This window comes from Balaenoptera musculus, chromosome 11, assembly GCF_009873245.2.
Source record: "Balaenoptera musculus isolate JJ_BM4_2016_0621 chromosome 11, mBalMus1.pri.v3, whole genome shotgun sequence".
Taxonomy (NCBI): Eukaryota; Metazoa; Chordata; class Mammalia; order Artiodactyla; family Balaenopteridae; genus Balaenoptera; species Balaenoptera musculus.
Window position 1 is genome coordinate 89,441,453 of NC_045795.1, and position 21,476 is coordinate 89,462,928.

At 38.1% G+C, this 21,476-nt stretch overlaps 1 protein-coding gene across 4 annotated transcripts in view; it reads left to right on the plus strand.

Moving 5' to 3' along the window:
- CNTN6 (contactin 6) overlaps window positions 1-21,476 on the plus strand; it is a 291,320-nt gene that overhangs the window by 172,592 nt on the left and 97,252 nt on the right. For all 4 annotated transcript variants that reach the window (XM_036869272.1, XM_036869273.1, XM_036869275.1 and 1 more), the window contains one exon: window positions 9,642-9,737. In XM_036869272.1, coding sequence (XP_036725167.1) covers window positions 9,642-9,737 — 96 coding nt within the window. The remainder of the gene's footprint in view (window positions 1-9,641; window positions 9,738-21,476) is intronic.

The following is a 21,476-nucleotide window of genomic DNA, read 5'->3' on the forward strand; positions in this document are numbered from 1 at the left end:
ATATTCATTCTGACCATCGCTTCCAGCTCCAGCTTTGTCTCTGCACTCACTACCTCTTACAGTTTTCTCTCTTTTCTTCACCCTGGTTTTGACCCAAAAGTGGATGGAACTTTTAGTTCTGTCCCCCACATAAAGCACTGCTAAATATATTCACATTGTTTTTGGTTTGTATCAAAACATTTGTGGACATTTGGGGGAGGAAAGGTATATTGACACAAGAACACAAGCCATTTTAAGTTGAATTGTCTTTTTCTGAAAGTCCTTCAGCATTCTGTAAGTTGATTTTCCTTTTGTTTCTATTTCTTCCCCCACCCCTACCTCCCAACCACATCCCTGCTCATTCCTAACACAGACCACTCTGGTTCTCTCAAAAGTGTCCTGTCTCCTGATCCACCATATCCTTTGGAGCTCAAACAGCCCATTTTCTTAAATCATCCCCAAACTTCAGGCATCTATACATTAATTTCGTGGGGTCTGAAATATCCAGGTACCACATATACTATATTTATTTTTCCCAATCAAATTGCTTTGACTTTTTAGTAAGTACATTTGTTTAAAAGGACATATTTATCACCACTGTATCTAGAAAATTGGTGTCATTCATCATAAATAGAAGGAAATTTTAAAAAGCAATGCACAAAAAAAAAAAGCAATGCACAGCAATTAAAGTTTAAAAATATTTATTTGTATAACACTTAAGTGCACTGCCCATAGAACCAAGTATACCTATCCTGTACATTGGTAATATCCTTCCTGTTCACCTGTCAAGGTTACTGTAAGTAGTTACAAAGATGACAGAAGTGAAAGTGCTTGGAAAAAGAACGGGGTTTTATTTAAATTAGGTGCACATTCTTGCTCTGGCTTCTGCTCTCTCTCTCTCTCTCTGTCTCTCCCTCTCGTCTCTAATGACAATGCATGCAAAAGTCCTTATCACTGACCCTCAATTCCCCTGAGGGCTGAGCTGGTGAAAGCTGCAAAGGAAATGCAGATTGTAGCTGTGACTCCAAAGACCTTGCTCAGAGTAAACAATTTGATAGAACAAACAAACAACAAAAAACCCCTCCAGTATTTAGCAACAATCATGAAGTCAATCTCCTTAATTCCAGTTGTTCAAGTTCTTGCAAATTGAAGTCGGTAGGATAAAAACTCTGGTAAACTCAGAGCTTAAGTGTGTGCAAGGTGTTTGAAAAAGTGCTCTCATTTCACACTCTTTGTATAAACAGGAGTAGTAACACATTTAGCCAGGGACTCAGCTCCATTACTTTGAAAACTCCACCTTTTATATTCTACATAGGTTGCAAATTTTGAAATTGAACATTCTGATTAAACCATCACAATGAATAAAAGGGCTTATTATGTGCTCTTTCAGAAAGGACTCTGGTTGCTGTAAATGTTCACATTAATCCCTCTTATCAAGATCCTGGAGACTTACTTCAAGGAAATCATTCCCTTTTACTCTAATGAGCATCACAAAAGTGGGTCAAAAGGGAGTTTAAGAGTGGGATTGTTCCTGAAAGGACACAGTTTCACCACTATTTCCACCAAAACTAATACTCCAGCCCCCTTTGCTGATGATCTGGGACAGGGAGGTAATTACAGCTGAGGCCTCTGGCCAAACTCCCTCAGACCTCTGGGGGGGCCAGCGGTCAGTTTGGCTTTTTTGCTACAACGTGCAAAGACTTTTGTACCAGGCTAGGATGTTCTTCCCAAAAAGGCAGGAAGACTGTTGGATAAAAAGAAATTCTGCTTTGCCTTCTTCTTTTCCTCTTCTCCCTTTCCTCTGCTTTTTCCTTCTCCCTCCATGGAATGACCAGAGTGGTATCCTGAAGAGCTGAAAATGCTTCCAGTGTCAGAGTTAGGTAGGAGTCCCTTTCTGGCCCTCTTCTAGCTGTGTAGCCTTGGGCAAGTTACTTAACCTTTCTGAACTTTGGTATGTTTACTTATAAAATAGTGTCATAGGGGCTTCCCTGGTGGTGCAGTGGTTAAGAATCCGCCTGCCAATGCAGGGAACATGGGTTCGAGCCCTGGTCCGGGAAGATCCCACATGCCGCGGAGCAGCTAAGCCCGTTCGCCACAACTACTGAGCCTGTGCTCTAGAGCCTGCAAACCACAACTACTGAAGCCTGCACGCCTAGAGCTGGTGCTCCACAACAAGAGAAGCACTGAGATAAGAAGCCTGCACACCGCAATGAAGAGTAACCCCCGCTCGCTGCAACTAGAGAAAGCCCGCATACAGCAATGAAGACCCAACACAGCCAAAAATAAAATAAAAATAAATAAATAAATTTATAAAAAAAAAAAAAGTGTCATAGTAGCTACATCTCAGGGTCACTGTGAAGATTAAATGTTATGATGTTTATAAAGTTCCAGTAACTGGGAAGTATGTCAATAAATAAGAATTCCCTTCCCCTGTGCTAGAAACCCCTTTCACTGCAACCCTCCAAGCTCTTCACTGATGCATTCAAATGTTTAACTGAAATTTATTTAAACCCCAGTGTCCTTTGGATTAGCTACTTTGGTGTTCACGATGGAATGTATTTTCTCTCTGTCACTCATGGCTCCTCAGCAAAATCCTCAAATCTTATTCTGGAGAAAAGACTACCTTGATCTCTCTCTCTCCCCCCCCCCCCCCCCCACACACACACAGCTAAGTCCACATCTTCCCACATGCTGCAGTGCATCCTTTATTCACCTGAGGACTTGACCTACTCCAGATACTCCTCTTTTTGCACTTGAGCAATATTTGTATCATTCATTAATCTCAAGGAGCACAAATAGCCCTAAGAAATCTCTTTAGAGATAATTGACTAAAAAGGTACTGGCACTATCCTCCCTGTAGAACAAGAGATGGGAAAATGAGTAAGTGCCAAAAGGCACAATCCAAGACCAAGAAGAAGCAGGGCAGCCTAGGATTTTTCTGGCTACTCACACACCAGGCCAAGAGGTTTTACTTCTGCCTCCAGCTGGGCTGTGTAGCTTTCTGGGCAGAGAGGTTTCAATGACCCTCCATGTAATAACTCCTGTCAAGTTGGCGAAACATTCTCTGTATAAAATGAAATGTGATTGGCAGTGCTTGGAATAAAATTCATATACTTTGACTTTAGGCTTTTTTTTTTCATTTATTCACTGAGCATTTGAGCTGGCCACTGGGTGAGCAGAAAAGGGAGTTCCATACTCAGACTTCAAGAAAATATGTTTTGTTACATCATCAGACACTGAGATGAAAACAGAAAATGAAACCTATTTAAAAATTCTAAACAACCTCCTTTTGGTCATGTGTAGGTAGATCATTAATAATACAAAGTCCCCAACATTATTATTTAGTACTTAACATCTTCTAAACATTTAAAAGACATAATATCATTATTCCTCTAAGACAGGTGCTCTTGGTAGCTTCATTTTAATTAATTAATTAATTAGGCCGCGAGGCTTGCGGGATCTTAGTTCCCCGACCAGGGATTGAACCCAGCCTATGGCAGTGAAAGCGTGGAGTCCTAACCACTGGGCCACCAAGGAATTCCCTGTAGCTTCATTTTAAAGCGCCAAAAACTGAGATAGAGAATATTTAATCTGCCCTGTATCAACAGCTAGCATGGTGAGGCTAACATTTGAACCTACACAGTCTGATCCTAAATGTGTGTTCTTAATCGTTCTGATCACTGGTCACAGTCTGATCATTCTGTTCTATCACTAATAACCTCGCACGGAATTCATTAGTGGGTTGTTTAATCTTTGCATGCCTACTTAAACTGCTTCTTTTCTTTTCAGAAACACTGAAGATCTGAACTCTTCAGTCATCTCACATCCAGTCTATCCTATGCTATCAAAGTTGTATCATTCCATCCTTCACTTCTGCTTCTCTCACTTAGTTTTAACTATAGGGAATATGCAAACTTAATAAGCAAGGCAGAGGACAGGTCATGCCTAAAACTTGTATTTTTTTTTTAAGTCATAGCTGACACTATTCTTACCACCATTAATCAGACAAATGAGTCCATTTATAGAATTTCAAATCCAGTCTTACATGTATATTATAATACACCAATTATTTCATATTTGTTTACTTGTTGTGTTTATTAAATGCTTTTCTCTCTGAAAACCTTGATGCTGGGCTGACAGAAAAAACCTATCACCCCCCCCCTCCTGACTATTATCCTATATATTTTTTCTTAAACACCATAAGAAAATGGTTCTCAGTGGATTCATTAGTCTCAGGAAACCAAGAAACGACTCACTTCTCTCCATTTATTTATGAATTTTTATAAAAATACTTTTACACCACAAAAGGAGGAATTTTAACTTGGATTGTAAATGGATTTGACACCAGAATCTCTTAAAATATCTCTTTACTTCCTGCTTGCATATTACCATTCCAAATTTATGTCCAATATCAAGACTTAGCTATTGCCTCTTTTACAGAATTTGACAATATCACTGTGCTTTATTAGGTTATGTCATGTTACGTTACTGAGTTGTGCTAGGAAACACAGTAATATCACAAACTCTGTAACTGAGTATATCGCATCTTGAAAATGATGGTGGAAAATGAAACTGGTCTAAGTAGAGATATTTTTGTATGCCACTTAATAAAGATCTGGGAAAATTAATTACAGTACCAAGAACTTCAGCTTATTCAAAACCACCAGGAAACAGGAAATAGTAACATGAACAATTCTGGTATTCTCCATGAGTGGTCCTCTTCCAAGGGGAAAATTAATGGAGATATGAATTCAGAATTACCTTATTATAATGTCTTAAGATTCAAAAAGAGTACTTTGATTGCAAAAGTTGCATATACTATATCTGGGAATTCTGCAAGATTAATGCAGAACTAGAGAATTATTCTTGGTATCTTTCACCATTTCCCTTTCACTGGGCAGAGTATCAGCTTCTCCTCCTCCAACAAGATATTTTTGCCATAGGTGAAAAGAAAACACGTACCTCCAACGTGAGAACTGCATCACAAAGGTGAACACATGCTCCTTGGTCTTGTTTACTCCAGCACCAGATCTCAATGCTGAGACTTCTTCGGAAGGATTTGCAAAGGGGGAAAACAAAATTTGATTGGTGGAAAGCCAGGAGCAGGGTAAAAGAAATCTTAGAGCTGAAAATCAGATTTAATGTCCTCAAAGTAACACATAATTTAAGTTGCTTTTGAGGTGTGGAAAGAGAAAATGAGCACTGTCTCTGGTCTGAGGGCAGATCATATGGCCTGTGTCTAGGGTCAGACTCTAGTTAGAGAGGCAGTTAAGCCTTGGGTGAAGCTCTAGCTAGAGAGGCAATTAAGGCTGGTGGTTAAGCAAATGCCCTCTAGAGAGATGATATATGGAATTGAATTTTATTTCCTTTTCTTATAAGCAGTGTGAACTAGGGCAGATCCATCAGTTTCTGAGTTGGTAGTGGGAGCTGGAGGGAGGTGAACTTCTTTGCAGAGGAAAATGGGAAGATTTTGATTTCCCTTGCTCTTCAAAGAGAGGGCTGTAGTGGGAAAATTGGAGAAGAGAGAGAGAGAACAGACATAAGCAACAGAAAGGGGGAGCAAAATAACTTTTAAGAATCAAATACCTAATATTTGATTTTAAGGTGTTTGGGTCACATCTTACTAAATCAATAAGCTTGACAACAGAGGCACAAAGTATGATAATGGTGGTGCTTCAAGTGTGTGTGTGTGTGTGTGTGTGTGTGTGTGTGTGTGTGTGTGTGTGTGTGTTGAGGGGGTATATCTATGTATGAAGGTCAAGATAAGGGGCTAAGTTCCTTGTTTGCAGGGACATGAGAGTGGAGGTAAATCAAGAAACACATCTGAAGGGAAAAAAAACCAAGGATTCAGAGGAGTAAGGATATTAGAAAGGGAGCTATTTCTAAAACCTAGCAATACAGCACTCCCTACCCCAACCCAGCAATTTGCAGAACCCTTTGGAAAGGCATTGAGCTTTTGTGTTTCTTTGTTTGAAAATGGAATGGCAGTTTATGCCATTTTATATGCTGTAAGTGGCAGGGAGACCTCAGTTAACATCTGGAAAGCAGAATAACCTGGTGTTTGAGAGTGTGAGCCCTGGAACCAGACTCTCTCCTTTTCAGTTCTGTCTTGACGAATAGAAACCGTATGGTCTTCAGTAAGTTGCTAATCCTCTTTGAACCTCATATCCTCCTTTGTGAAATGAATGTGACGTTGGTACCTATATTCCAGGATCATCATGAAGATTCAATGAAACTGCTTCACTGAGTGTCTGGCACTTAGTAGTTATTCTTGATATATGAAAGAAAGAAAGAAAAATAAAGAAGATTTAAAACACTAAAATAAAATAATTCATGCACAGCAAATAGAGAAAGATGCAATTAATAGTATTATTTTTACTTTGGCCAACTCAACTACACTATGTCCTGCTTGAAGCATGGACCTTTTCCTGGTGAATATTTTTTCCGATCCCTATCTTTTCAGGTGCTGTTCTCTTAGTCAGGATCAATAAACTCCGAGTACCCACAGCCTTCCTCCAAGCTTATGAGAGTTGGCAAACCACTAGCCTCCTTCTGTGACAGGGGCTGGCACCGCCAAGCACATCCTCTGACTGTGATCCTCAGGTCTTGGCAGCGAATACACAGTTTTCTCGCTTTAATTGGGCTGAGATTCATTCCTACAAGTGGCAGCTGCAAAGATGTATTCTCCTTACAATTAGGCGTTGAAATACTTAGCATTGCTTGGACTTAATTTTAAATACATTTTGGTGGCCCTTTTCCCTCCACTGCACCTTGGTTGCTCCAGGAGAGAGCAAATGGCCCAGTAATTCTTTAAAGCTCATTTTATGGGCCATTCTCAGGCACTTCCTGCTGGCCTTTGGAACAGAGCCTTGTTTGTGAATGCATTTTTGCTTATGCTCCTGCCAAATGCTTCCTCCAAAACCAGCAATAAAGCCACAGGATCCAATAAGCCCTGGTCATCAGAATGGCTTAATGAGAGCAACCTCGACAATTGGGGTCTTTAATAGCAACCAGCACGGCAGGACTTGTACCTTGAGCACAAGGACATCCTGGGCAGGTCACCTTTCTGGTTTATGGGAATTTCTCCAAATATAGAATTTGAGACTCAGGGAACGACTCATACTAAGCTATTTTTCTCTTAAGCAAAAAATGGATAGGACGAAAATAGAAAAAGGTGGTTCTCTCTGGCCTCTCCTTAAAGAAGAATAAATCTGGAGTTTTTAAAGGTCTTACAGAGCAAAGAAAATTTCACTGAATGCATGTATGGCCACCTTCAGTGAACCTTGCTTCAAAATAATCTGAATTATATCATGTTTCTGGTTAGCAGAAAGGTACGTGAAATACAGGTTGCATACTTAAAACAGATCTTGTTCAAAGTACATTCACGTGAAATGGTACTTAAATTCACTTAATTTAGATAAAGCAAAATTAGATCTTGTCTACGATATGTGTGCTATTAAACAGTTTTAAAATCTGAATTATTAATTAAAACCTGTGAACTAGTACTATTTTCAAATGACTGTGTTTTGATTGCTAACAGAGCTTGGGTGACTTTTGAAAGAGGTTGATTTCCTTTCATGTCAGCTAATAGAAACGCCATTGTAATCATAAGGCATGGAGAAATTATGTTACAAGTGGATACTATTTAAGTGGAAGTGAACACAGAATACATTAAAGTACCCATAGTCTTATCAACAGTGTGTTATAATGGCTTCTGATTAACACTGAAAACATGATTGATGTTACTGTGAGCGTGGAACACTGACAATGTGACACAGGGAATTTAATCGAAAGCTTGTTAATTTCATAGAATCATTCAATTTCTCACTACTCCTTTGTGACAGTTTTTGTTTTTGTGACCAGTAAAATGTCATGACAATTTAATGGGAACTTTCAATGATAAAAGTAAGGAAAAAAACCCTTAAAATCCTCACCGTTATTACTGCTCGAAATAGAAACAATCAATATATTGATTTTTGGTTTTAAATTCAGTTTGTTAGCCTGATTCTTAATGAGTCACATGTAAAATGATGCAAACCCAAGGCAAGGCAATAATTCACATCAATGGTACCAACATATGTAGGCTGATTTAGTCTTTGTATGGCCAAAGAAGAAAGGGGGAATATTTGTTTAAAAATCCTCTAGAATAAATGTAATGTACAAGGCACTCCAGGTCCTAATCAGAGGTAAGGCTAATGACTGCTGAAGAGGAAGGGGAAGAGATTTAGTTGGGAAGAAGCAGAGTCCATCTTGGGTAAATATTTTCATTATTAAAAGTAAAGCATATATAAGAGTTATTAAACTTATAATACTCCTGCCCCCCAAAATGCCTCAAACAAGATAGAAATTTACTAATATCTAATATAATAATGCAAAGTAGGTGGTCCAGATCAGCTGTGCTTCTACTCCATGCAGTCACTCAAGCACCCAGGCTAGTGGTCTTTTACCTTCAATATTTTCACGTCATTGGCCATCTAGATGGTGGTGATATTGGGTGGGTAGGTGGAGAACATTAAATTTTTTGGATATTTCCTCTCAAACGTAATAGGTGGAAGTTTCACAATATGTGAAAAGTTTCTGCTTACTCTATTTTGCTGCAAAGATGTTTGGGAAATGTATCTTTTGGTTAGAAAAGTGTAGTATTTGTTCTATAAATCTATTACTATGGAAGAAGGGAGAGTAGATTTTGGTAGACAAGTAGCAGCCTCTACCCCGTGACACTTATCGCAATGTGTATATTTTATACACACACACACACACACACGTTTTTTAATTGGCCTTCTACTTTTCCTATTAGTAAGCACAATAAGGGCAAGGTACAAGTCTGCTTTATTTACCAATATATCTCCTGCCCTTAAATACCCTTCCTATCTTTTAGTAGGGGTTTAATACAAAATTTTTAAATCACTGAATGACTGATTGAATGAATGAATGAATAAAAGGGATTTTACAGGTGAAGAAACTAAGGTTCAGACATTAGCCTTTCCTGGAGGCTGGGTGACCATTTCTAGGAATGTTGAACGATTTACAGCTCAGATGGATAGGTTATCAAGATAGCTAGTAAGCTGTCTTCCGGCACTGAATATCTATGATTCTTCGGTGTTGTAGGAAATTACAACACTTCATATAAGACCGTGAAGCTGCTTTGTGAAGGAGTAGATCAACAGAAATTAGAAAATATACCTTTCTTCTCATTGGTTCAGTCACATAAAACTCTGTCCGTCACAACATTCCATGCTAATTTCTCACAGACTTCATCCCCACATCAAAACGGTTACCATTAAGCTTAGATGCTAGAAGACTGCAGCACACTTGCCACATACCTTTTTTAAATCACACGTTCCTTGGGAAGGAAAAGTAAATATGTGCTGGGTTTAAAAGATTTCCTCTCGGGCTACAGGCTGCCTGGGAGAATAAAAGTAAACAAAAAGTGAGTTTTGTTAACAAATGTCTTTATCATATACTCTGTTTAACTGCATTAAAATAAAAGAAGGAAAGACGAAATTCTGAGAAATATAACCAGGGTACAGCAATTGACCATCAACTAAAACTTCTGGTCAGACAAGTGTGAGTGTTCATTACTGTTAACGATAAGTTTTTCTTCTAAAACTTTTTCTCGGCAAAATAACAAGTTCTAAAGCTGCTTTTCTTTGTTTTTCAAGATATTGAAGACTTTGAAACCAAAATAAGAAGCACAGTGTCCGTCCGAGAAGGTCAAGGTGTGGTGCTTCTCTGTGGTCCACCGCCACACTTTGGAGGTATGGTGGGGCTATTTTGGGTCACACCATTCAGGTGGCCACTCAGGGAATAAAATAGGCACTTCAGTTCTTAGAGCCAATGGTAGCCCTTCATCAAATCTAAGGGACCAGGAAGGTTCGGGCTCATCTTGCTGCATCCAAACAGTCTTAATCCAAATCTTTTCTTTTAAAAATATTTATTCAATCAGCCACTCAACAGATATGCCCTTAAGGAGATGCAGGATGGCTCTGTACACACGTGTGAGAAATGGGGCTTTGCAGTGAAACAGCCACAGCTGTAATCTGCTGCCTGTCATCCTGCATGACAAAGGGCAATTTGTTTAACCTTTTTAGGCTTAGTTTCCTCACCTGTAAAGTGGAGACACTAACTAATACCTATATTATAGTACTGTTGTGAATGTTAAATGAGTTAATGAATGTAAATCAATTAGTTTAATGGCTAGTGTTTTATTTAAAAAAGAAAGCTAAGACTGTTATTTTATTTTTATTATCGGGCTCTATGGAGAAGTGAATGCCAACACTCATTTTGGCGACCTCAACTTAATTATTGGAAGAGGAAAGTTACCCCCTAATTGGAAGCAAATGTTGGATGGCACTGCATCAGAATATCTCCTAGCAATGGGGAAAATCAAGCAATAAATGCCATTCTTTACTTTGGAAGAATCTGGATTAGCCAGTGAATTAACCTGTTGCCAGGGATCTAAACCACCCACTGATCTGCAAGCCCTTGGGGCTGCATTTTCTCAAATTCTGTATGGTTTGGTACAATTTGGTAGATTCTCAACCAACTGTGATCCTGGAGGATTCAGTGTAAAAATATCCATAAAGTCATTTCATTTAGTACAATCCGATATCATACTGACTATATTGTAGTTAGCTTAATAATAATAGCAAGTGCTTACATAGTACACACCTAAATACTTTACATGTATTAACTTTTTAACTCTGTACAACAACTACTACTCGAGGGAGATACTATAATGATTATTGTTTTACAGATGAGAACACTAAGGTAGAGAGAGGTTAAGTACTTGGTCCAATGTCATGCAGCTGGTAGGCAGTGAAGCCAAGCTTCAAATCCAGGCAAACTGGGTCCCAGACCCTGGGCTGCTCTTAACCACCACTGCCTCTGTTATAGTTGATTAACACTTTGGAATGGGAGGATTCTTGGAAACACATAGACAAATATTTAAAAATAAAATGAAAGCAACTTTTCTTCTAATATTAAACCAAATCTTTTTTATGATCCTTTAAAAAGTTGAAAATATTTTTGCCATTACTTTCATTTTTATACAACCTTGTGAAATGCTGACACAAAAAGAAAGAAAAAAAATACTAACTGGAAGTTAACAATACTTTTATTCAATATTATTACAGACTGGTATGTCACTATGCTCACCTGAAATATTAGGGAAGAGTTACAAAACTTTCAATGCTATCTGAGATAAAATAAGAGCACACAAAAATGTGATGATGTTTGTTTTTTAATAATAGGAAAATTATTTTCCAGTACCATAATCTAAGATGACAAGACATGCAAATCATGTTCGTTTGTGCTGTCAGTCTGTGTCATTTTATACTCTGACATTGGTCAAAGAGACTTGAGAGAATCGAAGATTATTTTTAAATTTGTTTACTCTAAATAAGAATAACAGATATGTAGAATACTTCTAAATGAGTGTCATATATTTTTAAAAGGCCATCAACTAGGAGAAGCTTTCCCTTGTCACCTTGCCACCTACCAATGAAGAAGTATATGTTGATCTTTTAAAGCGTATAAGTCCTTCATTATAACAGTGCCTTTCTGCTTAATGCCATAAGACTAAATAACAGATATACAAAACCTGCCTTAAATTAAGATCGTCATAACTGAATAATGCATCCCTGTTGCACGCAAATTATGACAAACTTGCCTGATAACAAATTCGATTATGTAATATGAAATATTCTAGCAGGATTCCAAAGGTATTTGTCAATATTGACTTCATCCAGGTATTATAAGAATTTTCTTCCTGAGAGTCATGGCTTCCTCATCTCTACAAAGGAAGGAATGCTGGAATACTGTTCTTTTGTCCTTTATTGCTCTCTCAGATCAAAACTGAGGGGAATATTAACAGACACCTTTTGCTCCAATTATACAAATAGTCATTCATTCATTAAAGTATTAATAAAGTAATTAATTCATTAAATTAATGCAATAAAGTATTGATAACAGTAATAAGAGCTACCAGTTGTTGAATTGTTACCATCAGCAAGCACTATAAGACTTTCCATTTATTTTCTCATTCCCACCATTCCAATAATTTTTTTTAATTTTTATTTTATTTATTTATTTATTTATTTAACATCTTTATTGGAGTATGACTGCTTTACAATGGTGTGTTAGTTTCTGCTTTATAACAAAGTGAATCAGCTATACATATACGTTAATAATAATAATTTTAAAATGAGGAAATTGAGACTCAGACTAAGTAAATCGGTTTTCAGTTAGTAAATAAAGGCAAGATTCCAACCCAGGACTTTCTGACTTCAAAAAATGCCTACGGATAGAAGACTCTATAGTTAATTCTTAAACCTCAAGTTGCTTATTAGTTTCAAGAATCTTACACCTTCAGGTCTGCTAAGAGCCCTGAGAGTGTCTTTAACCGGTTCATTAAAACAATTCTTTATTCTTCTTTTTCCTGCCTCACCTTCTTGTGAAGGTGAATTGTGCCAGGAAAGACCTCAAGAAAGAAAAGAAATATATTGGTCAGAAAACCTTTAAATTGGATTAATGGACAGCTGGTTTAAAGTGGGTTGACTCTAGAGACAGACATTGTCTATCTTTGTCTGTCTTTGTAATTTGTCCTTAGATTTCGTGTGTATCTATGGTCAAGGCCATAACCAGATGACTTCTTTTCTGGAGAGTCTGAGGAAGAATCCACTTCTAAGCTCATTCAGGCAATTGCCTGAATTCAGCTCCGTACGTTGTAGGTCTGAGGTCCCCGTTTCCTTTTCGGCCAGCTGTCGAAAGCATTCTCATCTTCTAGAAGCTGCCCACACTTCTTGCCACATGCCTCTCCGTTTTCAGAACCTCCTTTGCATCAGTTCCCTCTAATACTTCAAATCTCTCTAGCCAAGAAGCATCCCATCCCAGGAAGGGCTCACCTGAACAGGTCAGCTCCACTAAAGATAAAGTCACTTTTTCCAAGTCAACTGTGCCATCTAATCTAACGTAATCATGAAAGTGACATCTCACCATACTCATTAATCCCATCATACTCAGATGGTGGGCAGGGGTCAATGGCAGTTATTTTAGAATTTTGTCAACCATAATACACTTTCCAAAAATTTTGCCTTCATTTATTTCCATCTCTCTAAAGGCTCCATATTTGCTTGCACACTTGGCAGTCACAAAAACATGCCTTAGAAATATACTAATTTGGGCAGATGAGGTTAGCAGGGCAGGATGGAGCAAATGTTGGCATGGCCAAATTACTTTTATATCCGGTGTGTGAAAAGCAAAGATACACTGTAAATATCAATAAAGCTTCTCATAAAGAAAAGTGCTACAGATTCCATAGTGATAGAAGACCATTAGGGCTGAAATTTTTACATCATTTTTTGGACAATTCGGTTATGTTGCCTTTCTGTATGTACCTGGTCAGCAGCAGTGAATCCCTCAAGCTGCTCAGTAACAAGGGAGAAATCATATTAAACGTGATATTATCAGAACATCCTGAATTCTTTGTGTTTTCTCTCTAGTGTATTCACAAAAATCTTGAAAATTCTTTTCTTAACAAGGCCTATCAAATACATTTCAGTGTCTTTTATAATATTAAAAAAAAAAAACCTACAGGAGAGTAGGAAAAATTATCAACTAGGCTGAATCCTATAAATTTACCCAGCAAAGAATAGCTCCAGGACCAAAACAAAAGAAAAAATGTGTGTAAACAGATTTCCCACAGAAATGATTGGTCACAACTCAATGAAATAGAGTAACTGGCATAAACCAAACTGAACAGGTGCTGTTATATGGACATCCTTTCTTTCAAATAAACCAAAGGAGATCTGAATCCAGAGCAGGCATTCTTGTGGATGCTTCCTACACAATTTTTAGGGCAACCACAACTGCAGATGTGCTACTCATCTAGGAAGGGACGAGTTACAGATAAAGGTTATTCTAGGAGAAACGTACCAACAGTGGAAAAGAAAAGGAACCTAGGCAATAATGCCAGAACGCAAAACTGGCACATTCTGCTGCACCCCTTAGAAATGTGAGATTTGGAAACAAAACAGTAACCATTCCCTATACTCTGAGGAGAGAAGCGTATTTTCTTCCTTAATCCTACTTCCTAACTAGAGATAAGCTCCATGGATGTGACTGAATCCATGCCTGCAGAGGCAGACTCATCCCTCCTTTCCATCCTCCTAAATATATATAACTCCAAAATATTTCAGAGAAATGCAGCTGTATTGAAGATTTGGTGGAAAGAACACATCGGATTGAAACATTTCATTTCCCATTAGACCTCACTTTCTTTTCTCCTTAACTCTATTGGTCGTCCATGACTTCCCTTATCTTGACACAATATCTAACAGTTCCTTCCATTATCTGTTATAGTTCTTATCCTTAATTTGGATAACTGTCTCAGAAAAATACAATTCTCCTACTTAGCTTCTTGGTACTTAGCAGAACTAAAATTTGGAGAGTCAGATAAATAAAACCCTTTTCTTTCCTCCACTATGTCTCTGGAGGGTTCTAAGGTCATTCCTCTAAACACAGGTTCATGTGGTGGAAAGAACCAATAGAACATTTATTTTACTAATTCATGTGGGGGAGGGGTCACAGCCTTGAGGTGGACTTTGAACTGTTATGCAGAGAGGTCGTTGCACCTTGAGTTCTCACTCACCTCAAGAGTGAGCTTTTGTTAAGAGCCTCAGTCACTTGTAACAATGATTTTGCGTAAGTCATCTGCAAAAGGACTGAAAGCAGAGTTTCCTCTAAATTTTTGGAATGAACGTAAAACACTTGAAGACAAAGCTATTGGATGAATATGAAAATAAGCAGTCAATAGATCTTCATGAGTACAGTGAATGAGCCTGACTTCACATGAAATTTTGTTTAAAAATGACAGTGTAGAAATGATACATGTTGTCTAAAACAATTAAAATCACCTTCACTGTGAAATAATACTTTCACCATATTGAAAGTAAAGAACATTCTTTCCCTTTATTGTCTGGATATAAAACTCAATCCTGGGCTCATAAAAATCGTAGGTTTAAAATTTGTTTTAGAGGAAATGTTCCATTCTCTCCTCAGATACAACTTTTAGGTTTGTAGAACAATTGAATTTATGCCAGTAGTTTGGAGCATCTATGTCTGTAGTAGAAAGATAGCACTATTGTTTGAGCCCAGCATTTGTATTTGAGTCAATAAAAATGTTGACGATTCAACTTAAATTGACAATCGTTCCCAGCAAAGGCTCAAAATTGTGTGAGAGAATAAAGAGGAAAACTATTGAGAAAGCATGCTAAACTTTCATATCCCCTTCCTCCCAATTAGTTTGTTGGTTTTTTTCCTGTTTCTGGAGTAAACTACACTGGTGTTGTCTTAGTGGGTAGGTCAAATTGGCAGTGACAATATTACTTTTGAATGTTGCTTGAATGTGTAAATTATTTAGGCAGATAGGCCCAACAGCTGCTCGTTAGCATAATAATAATAGTGATGATAACCATCATTATTGACCTTCTATTATATATTCACTCAGTAAATATTTATTGTGTACTTACTAAGTGCCACTCATTTTACTGAGTTTCAGGGATATGGTGGAGAACAAAGCAACAAAGTCCTTCACTCCATGAATCTTACCATAAACAAATATAATAAAAAATATAAGTATGGCAGATGGTGATAAAAGCTAGGGAGAAAAATAAAGGGGATAGGGAATGATGGGTGTGGCTGCTGTCTACTCAGAGGTCAAAGAAGCCTTCATTGACGTTTGCGAAGAGGACTAAAGGAGTGAGTGAGACACTGAGAAAAGGCAGTTTGGGGAGTAGGATCAGCATGTGCAAAGGACCTGTGGTAGGACTGTGTCTGGCATGTTGGAAGAACAGCAGTGAGGCCCGTGTGGATCAAGAAGGGTGAGCAAACAGGAGAGTAGATGAGGATAGAAGCACTACTTTGAAGATATTTTACAGCCTTTGGAGTTTCCTGTGAGTGAGATTAGAACACATTGCATGATAGTGAGCAGAAGAAAGACATGCTTTCTCTGACTTTCAGTTTTAATAGTTTATTCTGGTGAACAGACCATCAAGGGGCAACAATATAAGCAGTTAAAAGGTGATTACAGTGATTCAGGCTAGAGTTAATGGTGGCTTAAACCAGGATGATAGCAGTGGACAGGTGGATAAGTTGCCATATTCAGGATATATTTAGAGGGTATAGCTGAAATAACTTCCTGAAAGATTAAACATGGATTGTAAGAAAAAGAGAGGAGTAAAAGATAACTCCAAGGTCTTTAGGCTGAGCAGCTGGAAGAATGCAGTTCCACGTGCAGGGATGAGGCCAATAAAGGGGGAGCAGGTTTGGGGATGGGGGAAATCAGGAATTTATTATAAGACACGTTAATTTTCAAATATCTAACTTCAGAGCGAAAACTTCGAGTATGCAGCTGAATTGATGTATCTAGGAAGAAAGGTTTGAAGAACGAAATTTGGAAGTTATCATATGTAAATAGTATCTAACACCATATGATTGGAAAGATAATGAGTGCCTACTATACACTGGGCGTTCAGCTCAGCATCTGGCATACCTCGACTCATGTAACACTTTCAAGAAAAATTTCTCCAATTTACAAACTGAGTGACTGTGTTAAAGAGGTTACTGTTAACTTGGCCAAGATCATGTATCTGGAGTTCAAAGGATCCTATCTAAATACCACTGCATCTATTCTACTGCCTAATTTTGTCAGACATAACCTGGCCACAGCAGACACTTAATAATTACTGCATAAAGTATACAAAGTGATAGCAAGTGTTCTGAACTCTATTGGAGAATATGTAAACACCATCCAGAGAGGTGGATTGATTTCCCTAAAATTAGTGTACAGTATGAGAACCAGAAAGATTATGGCTCTCCCACTGCATGTAGGACCAAAAACCCAGAGTTTATTCTTCTAGGTCCCATGCTCCACACATTCTCTCCACATTCAGAATCTCATTCATTCCCAGGAAGAATGTTTTCCTTACTTTTCAGCACATTGAACGGAACTCATGTTACAGCCTGTTACCATCTGAATAGCCCAGAGTTTTTCAATATCAGTACTACTGACAATTTAGGATGAGATAATTCTGTGATATAGGGTTCGTCTTGTGCATTGTTAACATGTTTAGCAGCATCTTTGGCCTGTACCCACTTGATGCCAGTAGCACACCCTCTCCCAATTGTGAGCACGAAAAATGGCTCTAGACATTGACAAATATCCCCAGGTGGGCAAAATCACCCTTGGTTGAGAACCGCTGGTTTAGCCAATCTCTTACATTCACTCTATTAAGCTCACCCATGGAGGATGGAAATTGAGGAGGAAAGAGGAAGTCTAATCCTTGTGTATTATCCCCCATGACTTGCCCAGGCTTCCTTAGAATTGGAGGATTCCCTGAAGTTTATTCAGAATCTGGCTAGGTTTTAATTCCTTCTTCAGAAAGGATTTGCCAGTACAGATGCTGTCCTAGAATTCACTGGAACCTAGGAATCGTAGGAACTCTGAGGGCCTTTACTTAGTGATTGTCTGTAGGCCACAAAGGCAGCAATCTCCATGATTCCAAACAGGAGGTGCTGTAAATCAAAGGTATTGAATAAAATCTAGGTGGTCAAGCAGTAATTATGGAACAAATGGGAGCTCAAATAGGAGTGATTATAAAGGTGTTGGGGCAGTTTTCTGGCTTGCATCATAAACTTGCTCAGCACCGATATCAGTGACCTCAACCCAGAATAGGAATTATTCTTCTTGGATTAGGTCTTTACCACTGAGCTGGCATAACCATGATTTACCACCTAAGAGCCAGTCACATTTTACCCTGTAGCACTACACAATGTTTGCAGTAAATTACACTCATACTGGAATATTCCAAAGGGGGGATTTAGCCACTAAATCTGAGCACTCTGCTTCAAATTCTTTTTTCTACTCATTTATTTTCTGCCTCGAGAAACATGCTACCAATTTTGACATCCTTTCTACAGAGCCAACAGAAGTTCTCAGTGTCAGTGTTTATTTTTACTGGTCTCTTTCACATGAGATGCTTCCCCTCTAATAAAAATTACATCCCATATAACGGGTATACTTGCATATAACTTTTGTGTTTGTATTTTAAATATCACAGTACAAGATACAGGGCTGTAAAAGATGTTAAAACGTATTCATGCTCTGGGGAAAACAGGATTTGTTGTATGCTTGACAGAGCAGCAGACAGTCTTCAATTGCTTACTGCAGATCTTCCATTTCTAATAATAATTGTAGAGGATGGTGTCAACGTGAAACTACAGACAATGGTTCAGGGAGGACCTATTATCATTCAGTTCTAGTGTTCCTGCTGAATCATCATAGGGAAAATACGTCACAATCATCAATAACAGATAAATGCCATAGACGGTGGAGAAAATATTTAAAAATTCAATGGTTTCAACTTAAGTGGCTCATGAATTATACATTTAATTAAGAAAAGCCAAATGGGAAGGATTAAGCTTCTAATTTGCAAGGTATTTTTCTTCTTTCCCCATTAAAAAAATATACAAATTAAGCACGGCAGTGGCTGATAATGGAACAAAATAGATAAAAGCCCCCACTGCAGGCTGGCTGTTTGGATGAATTGGAAGAGTCAGACTATGGGGAGAAGGGAGCAGGGCAGGATGAAAAATAACAGTGACAGAAAGGGCTTGCAGTTTTACATCTTCAACAATTCACAGAGGGGCACAAAAGACACCTGGTTTCTAGTCTCAGAGCTACTGCAATCTTCCTTTCTGCTTATTCGCCTGTAAAATGAGGAGGTTGGGCTGGAAGAAATCTCAGGTCCCTCCCATCCCAGACATTCCATGAATCTATGAACTGATGTACATCCTTTTCTCCAGCCCAAAGGCAAATATACAAGGTGACCACCGTTCTATCAAATCCTTCCTAGTGTGATCACGCAGAGGACACTGAGATTTACCATTAATAGCAGTTATTTTCAAAGCAGACTTTGCCCAGTGTCAGCACCCCCTGGGAATTTGTTAGCAATGCAAATTCTCTGGCTCCACCCCAGACATACTGAATGAGAAACTCAGAGAGTGGAGCCCAGCAGCTGGTGTTTTACCGAGTCCTCCAGGTGATTCTGATGCTCACGGAAGTTTTAAAATCTCTTCTCTAGAGAGGACTTTTTGGAGAGAAGAATTACTTATTACAGGTTTTGCAAATGTGTTCTATTCCCTGCTAATAGTAGCTATAAGTACACTGGAGTAATTTAGAATAGCGGGTTAATCATTTATTCTACAACATTCTGAGGAAATTGAATCCAGGACAGGCAGTACTGATAGGGGAGGGAATGCGTGGTGAGGAACAATTGTCCTAGATGTGAGTAGGTTCAGGTATGCAGGGAGCTGGGGTTTTGGAAGTCTGAAGGCAAGGAAGAATAGCCAGAAAGAGCATACTGACATAGAAAAAGAGGATCAGTTGTAGATACACAGAAAAGAAGAAAGATGGTATTAGGGAAAGAACAAAGGGTTTGACATTAGAAGGATCTAGGTTCAAGTTCTACCCCTCTCTACATGTTAACAGTATGATTTTGGGAAATTACTTTTATACCCCTAGCTCCAGTACCCTCCCCTATATATATGACAGGCATATTAGCAATAGCCAATTAGCCTCACAAAACAAATTGTGGGAATGATGAAACAGGTATGAAATAAAAGTGCTTCTTAGTTGTTTTTTTTTTTTATTATTCCTTAGGTAATCCTCCTTATTTCTGAACCACTCTTTGAGCAGCTTCAAAATATTCCATAATTGAAGAAGGATACACCACATGTAGGAACAGATCGAAAAGTTTTAGCAGCTAAGGTAAAAATGAATTCAGCAAGGGAGAGGTGAAAATTACAGTCTCTGGCCCCAAGATTATAGGGTAAAGAATACAAAGATTTCTTGGGCACTAGCGGCAATCTGTAATTTCTGTAAAGTGAAAGGGGTTACCTTGGATTTCAGAGAGCTAGCGCTTATTTTTCTCCCCACAGAGGTATTGATGAAAGATCCCTAGCTGAACACAGTCCTGGGAATTTGCTCAAGATTTGTCTTTATTTCATAGAAGGTTCAAAAGATGAGGAGTCACTGACAACAGGGAGATCTGAACTACATTTTTTCCTCCTCTTTATACCGAAGAATATTTTGCTATCTAGATGGCTCTCCAGTTTTAAACAAAACCCTTTGAGCATCTCTTTGGTAAAGACAAAGCAACAGGCTCAGAAATGAGACCGCAAAGGACATCAGTAAAGAAACTTAGAAGCAAGAGACCACATGAAATGATAGAAGACTCCAGTAGGGACTTGAAAAAGAAAGCAAAGATTCAATACCCGGAAACAGGACAAGAATGTCAAAGCATATTTTAAAAAATAAAAAGCGAATTGTATTTATGCATAGTTGATCTAAAAGCATAGAGTATTAGAAAAATCGAAGGAATGTTGAGGGTGGAGTAGACCATTCATACAAACACAGGTTTAACCTCCCATCCACTGCAAAAATAAATCTTTTTTGCAACACCTCAAGCAATGCTCATCCATTCTCTGCTTGGTCACCTCTCATGATAGAAAACTTGTTCTCTCATATATCTTCTGCTGGTATAGCTCTAAAGTTTAGACTGGTCTTCACTGTATCTTAATACAGTCAAACTGCATTCTGTAACCCTCAACAGCTGCAAGTCCTACTTTTGCCTTCTGGACATCAATGGAGAGGGCTTCATTTCGCCCTTTATGAACACGACAGCAATTCGACCTATGAAGACAATTCAATTATTCTTCCCCATTTTCCCCCTCAAGGGTCAATATCTAAGTTCTTATCACTTTCTTTGGTGTCCTAACTTCTGGCCTTTGCTATGTTTTGCTTATCTCTCTCTTGATATACTTGAGATTTTTAATTCCCTCTCAATAACGGGTGCTCTGAACATAATATTACAGTTCAACCACGAGACATTTGTAGGGTGTTGAAAACAGATTCCATGGTATTTTACTCAGATATTAATAAACCAAATTGCTAGGAGTAGGATTAGCTATCTGTACGTTAACAAGCTTCCTAATGTGCTCTGCATAAAACATAATACTCCAGTCTTAACGGTTCAGAGTAAGAATAAAAAATATTATCCATCATATTTTTTATAAGTCATAAAAACTTGTAAGTTGTAAAAACACTGCTTCATTCTAGTGTTTAGCTTTCCTGATACTAGTTTCATCCCGTTGCTTCTTTTTCCCATTTACACAAATACTACATAGTAATTAAAAACTCTAATATGGCAGAAACACATTATGCAGAGAGTGAAAACCTATGGTATTCCTTCTCCTTACCCTGAGAAAACCACTATATACATTCTTAGGTTTCTTAATTTAATAATTTATATGAACACACACATATATACATATACACACAAGTCCTCACACACAGATACATAACTCTTAATGGGATCATACTAAACATCTTGATTTACAACACGCTTTTCACATAATGATGCGTCTTGAATATTTTT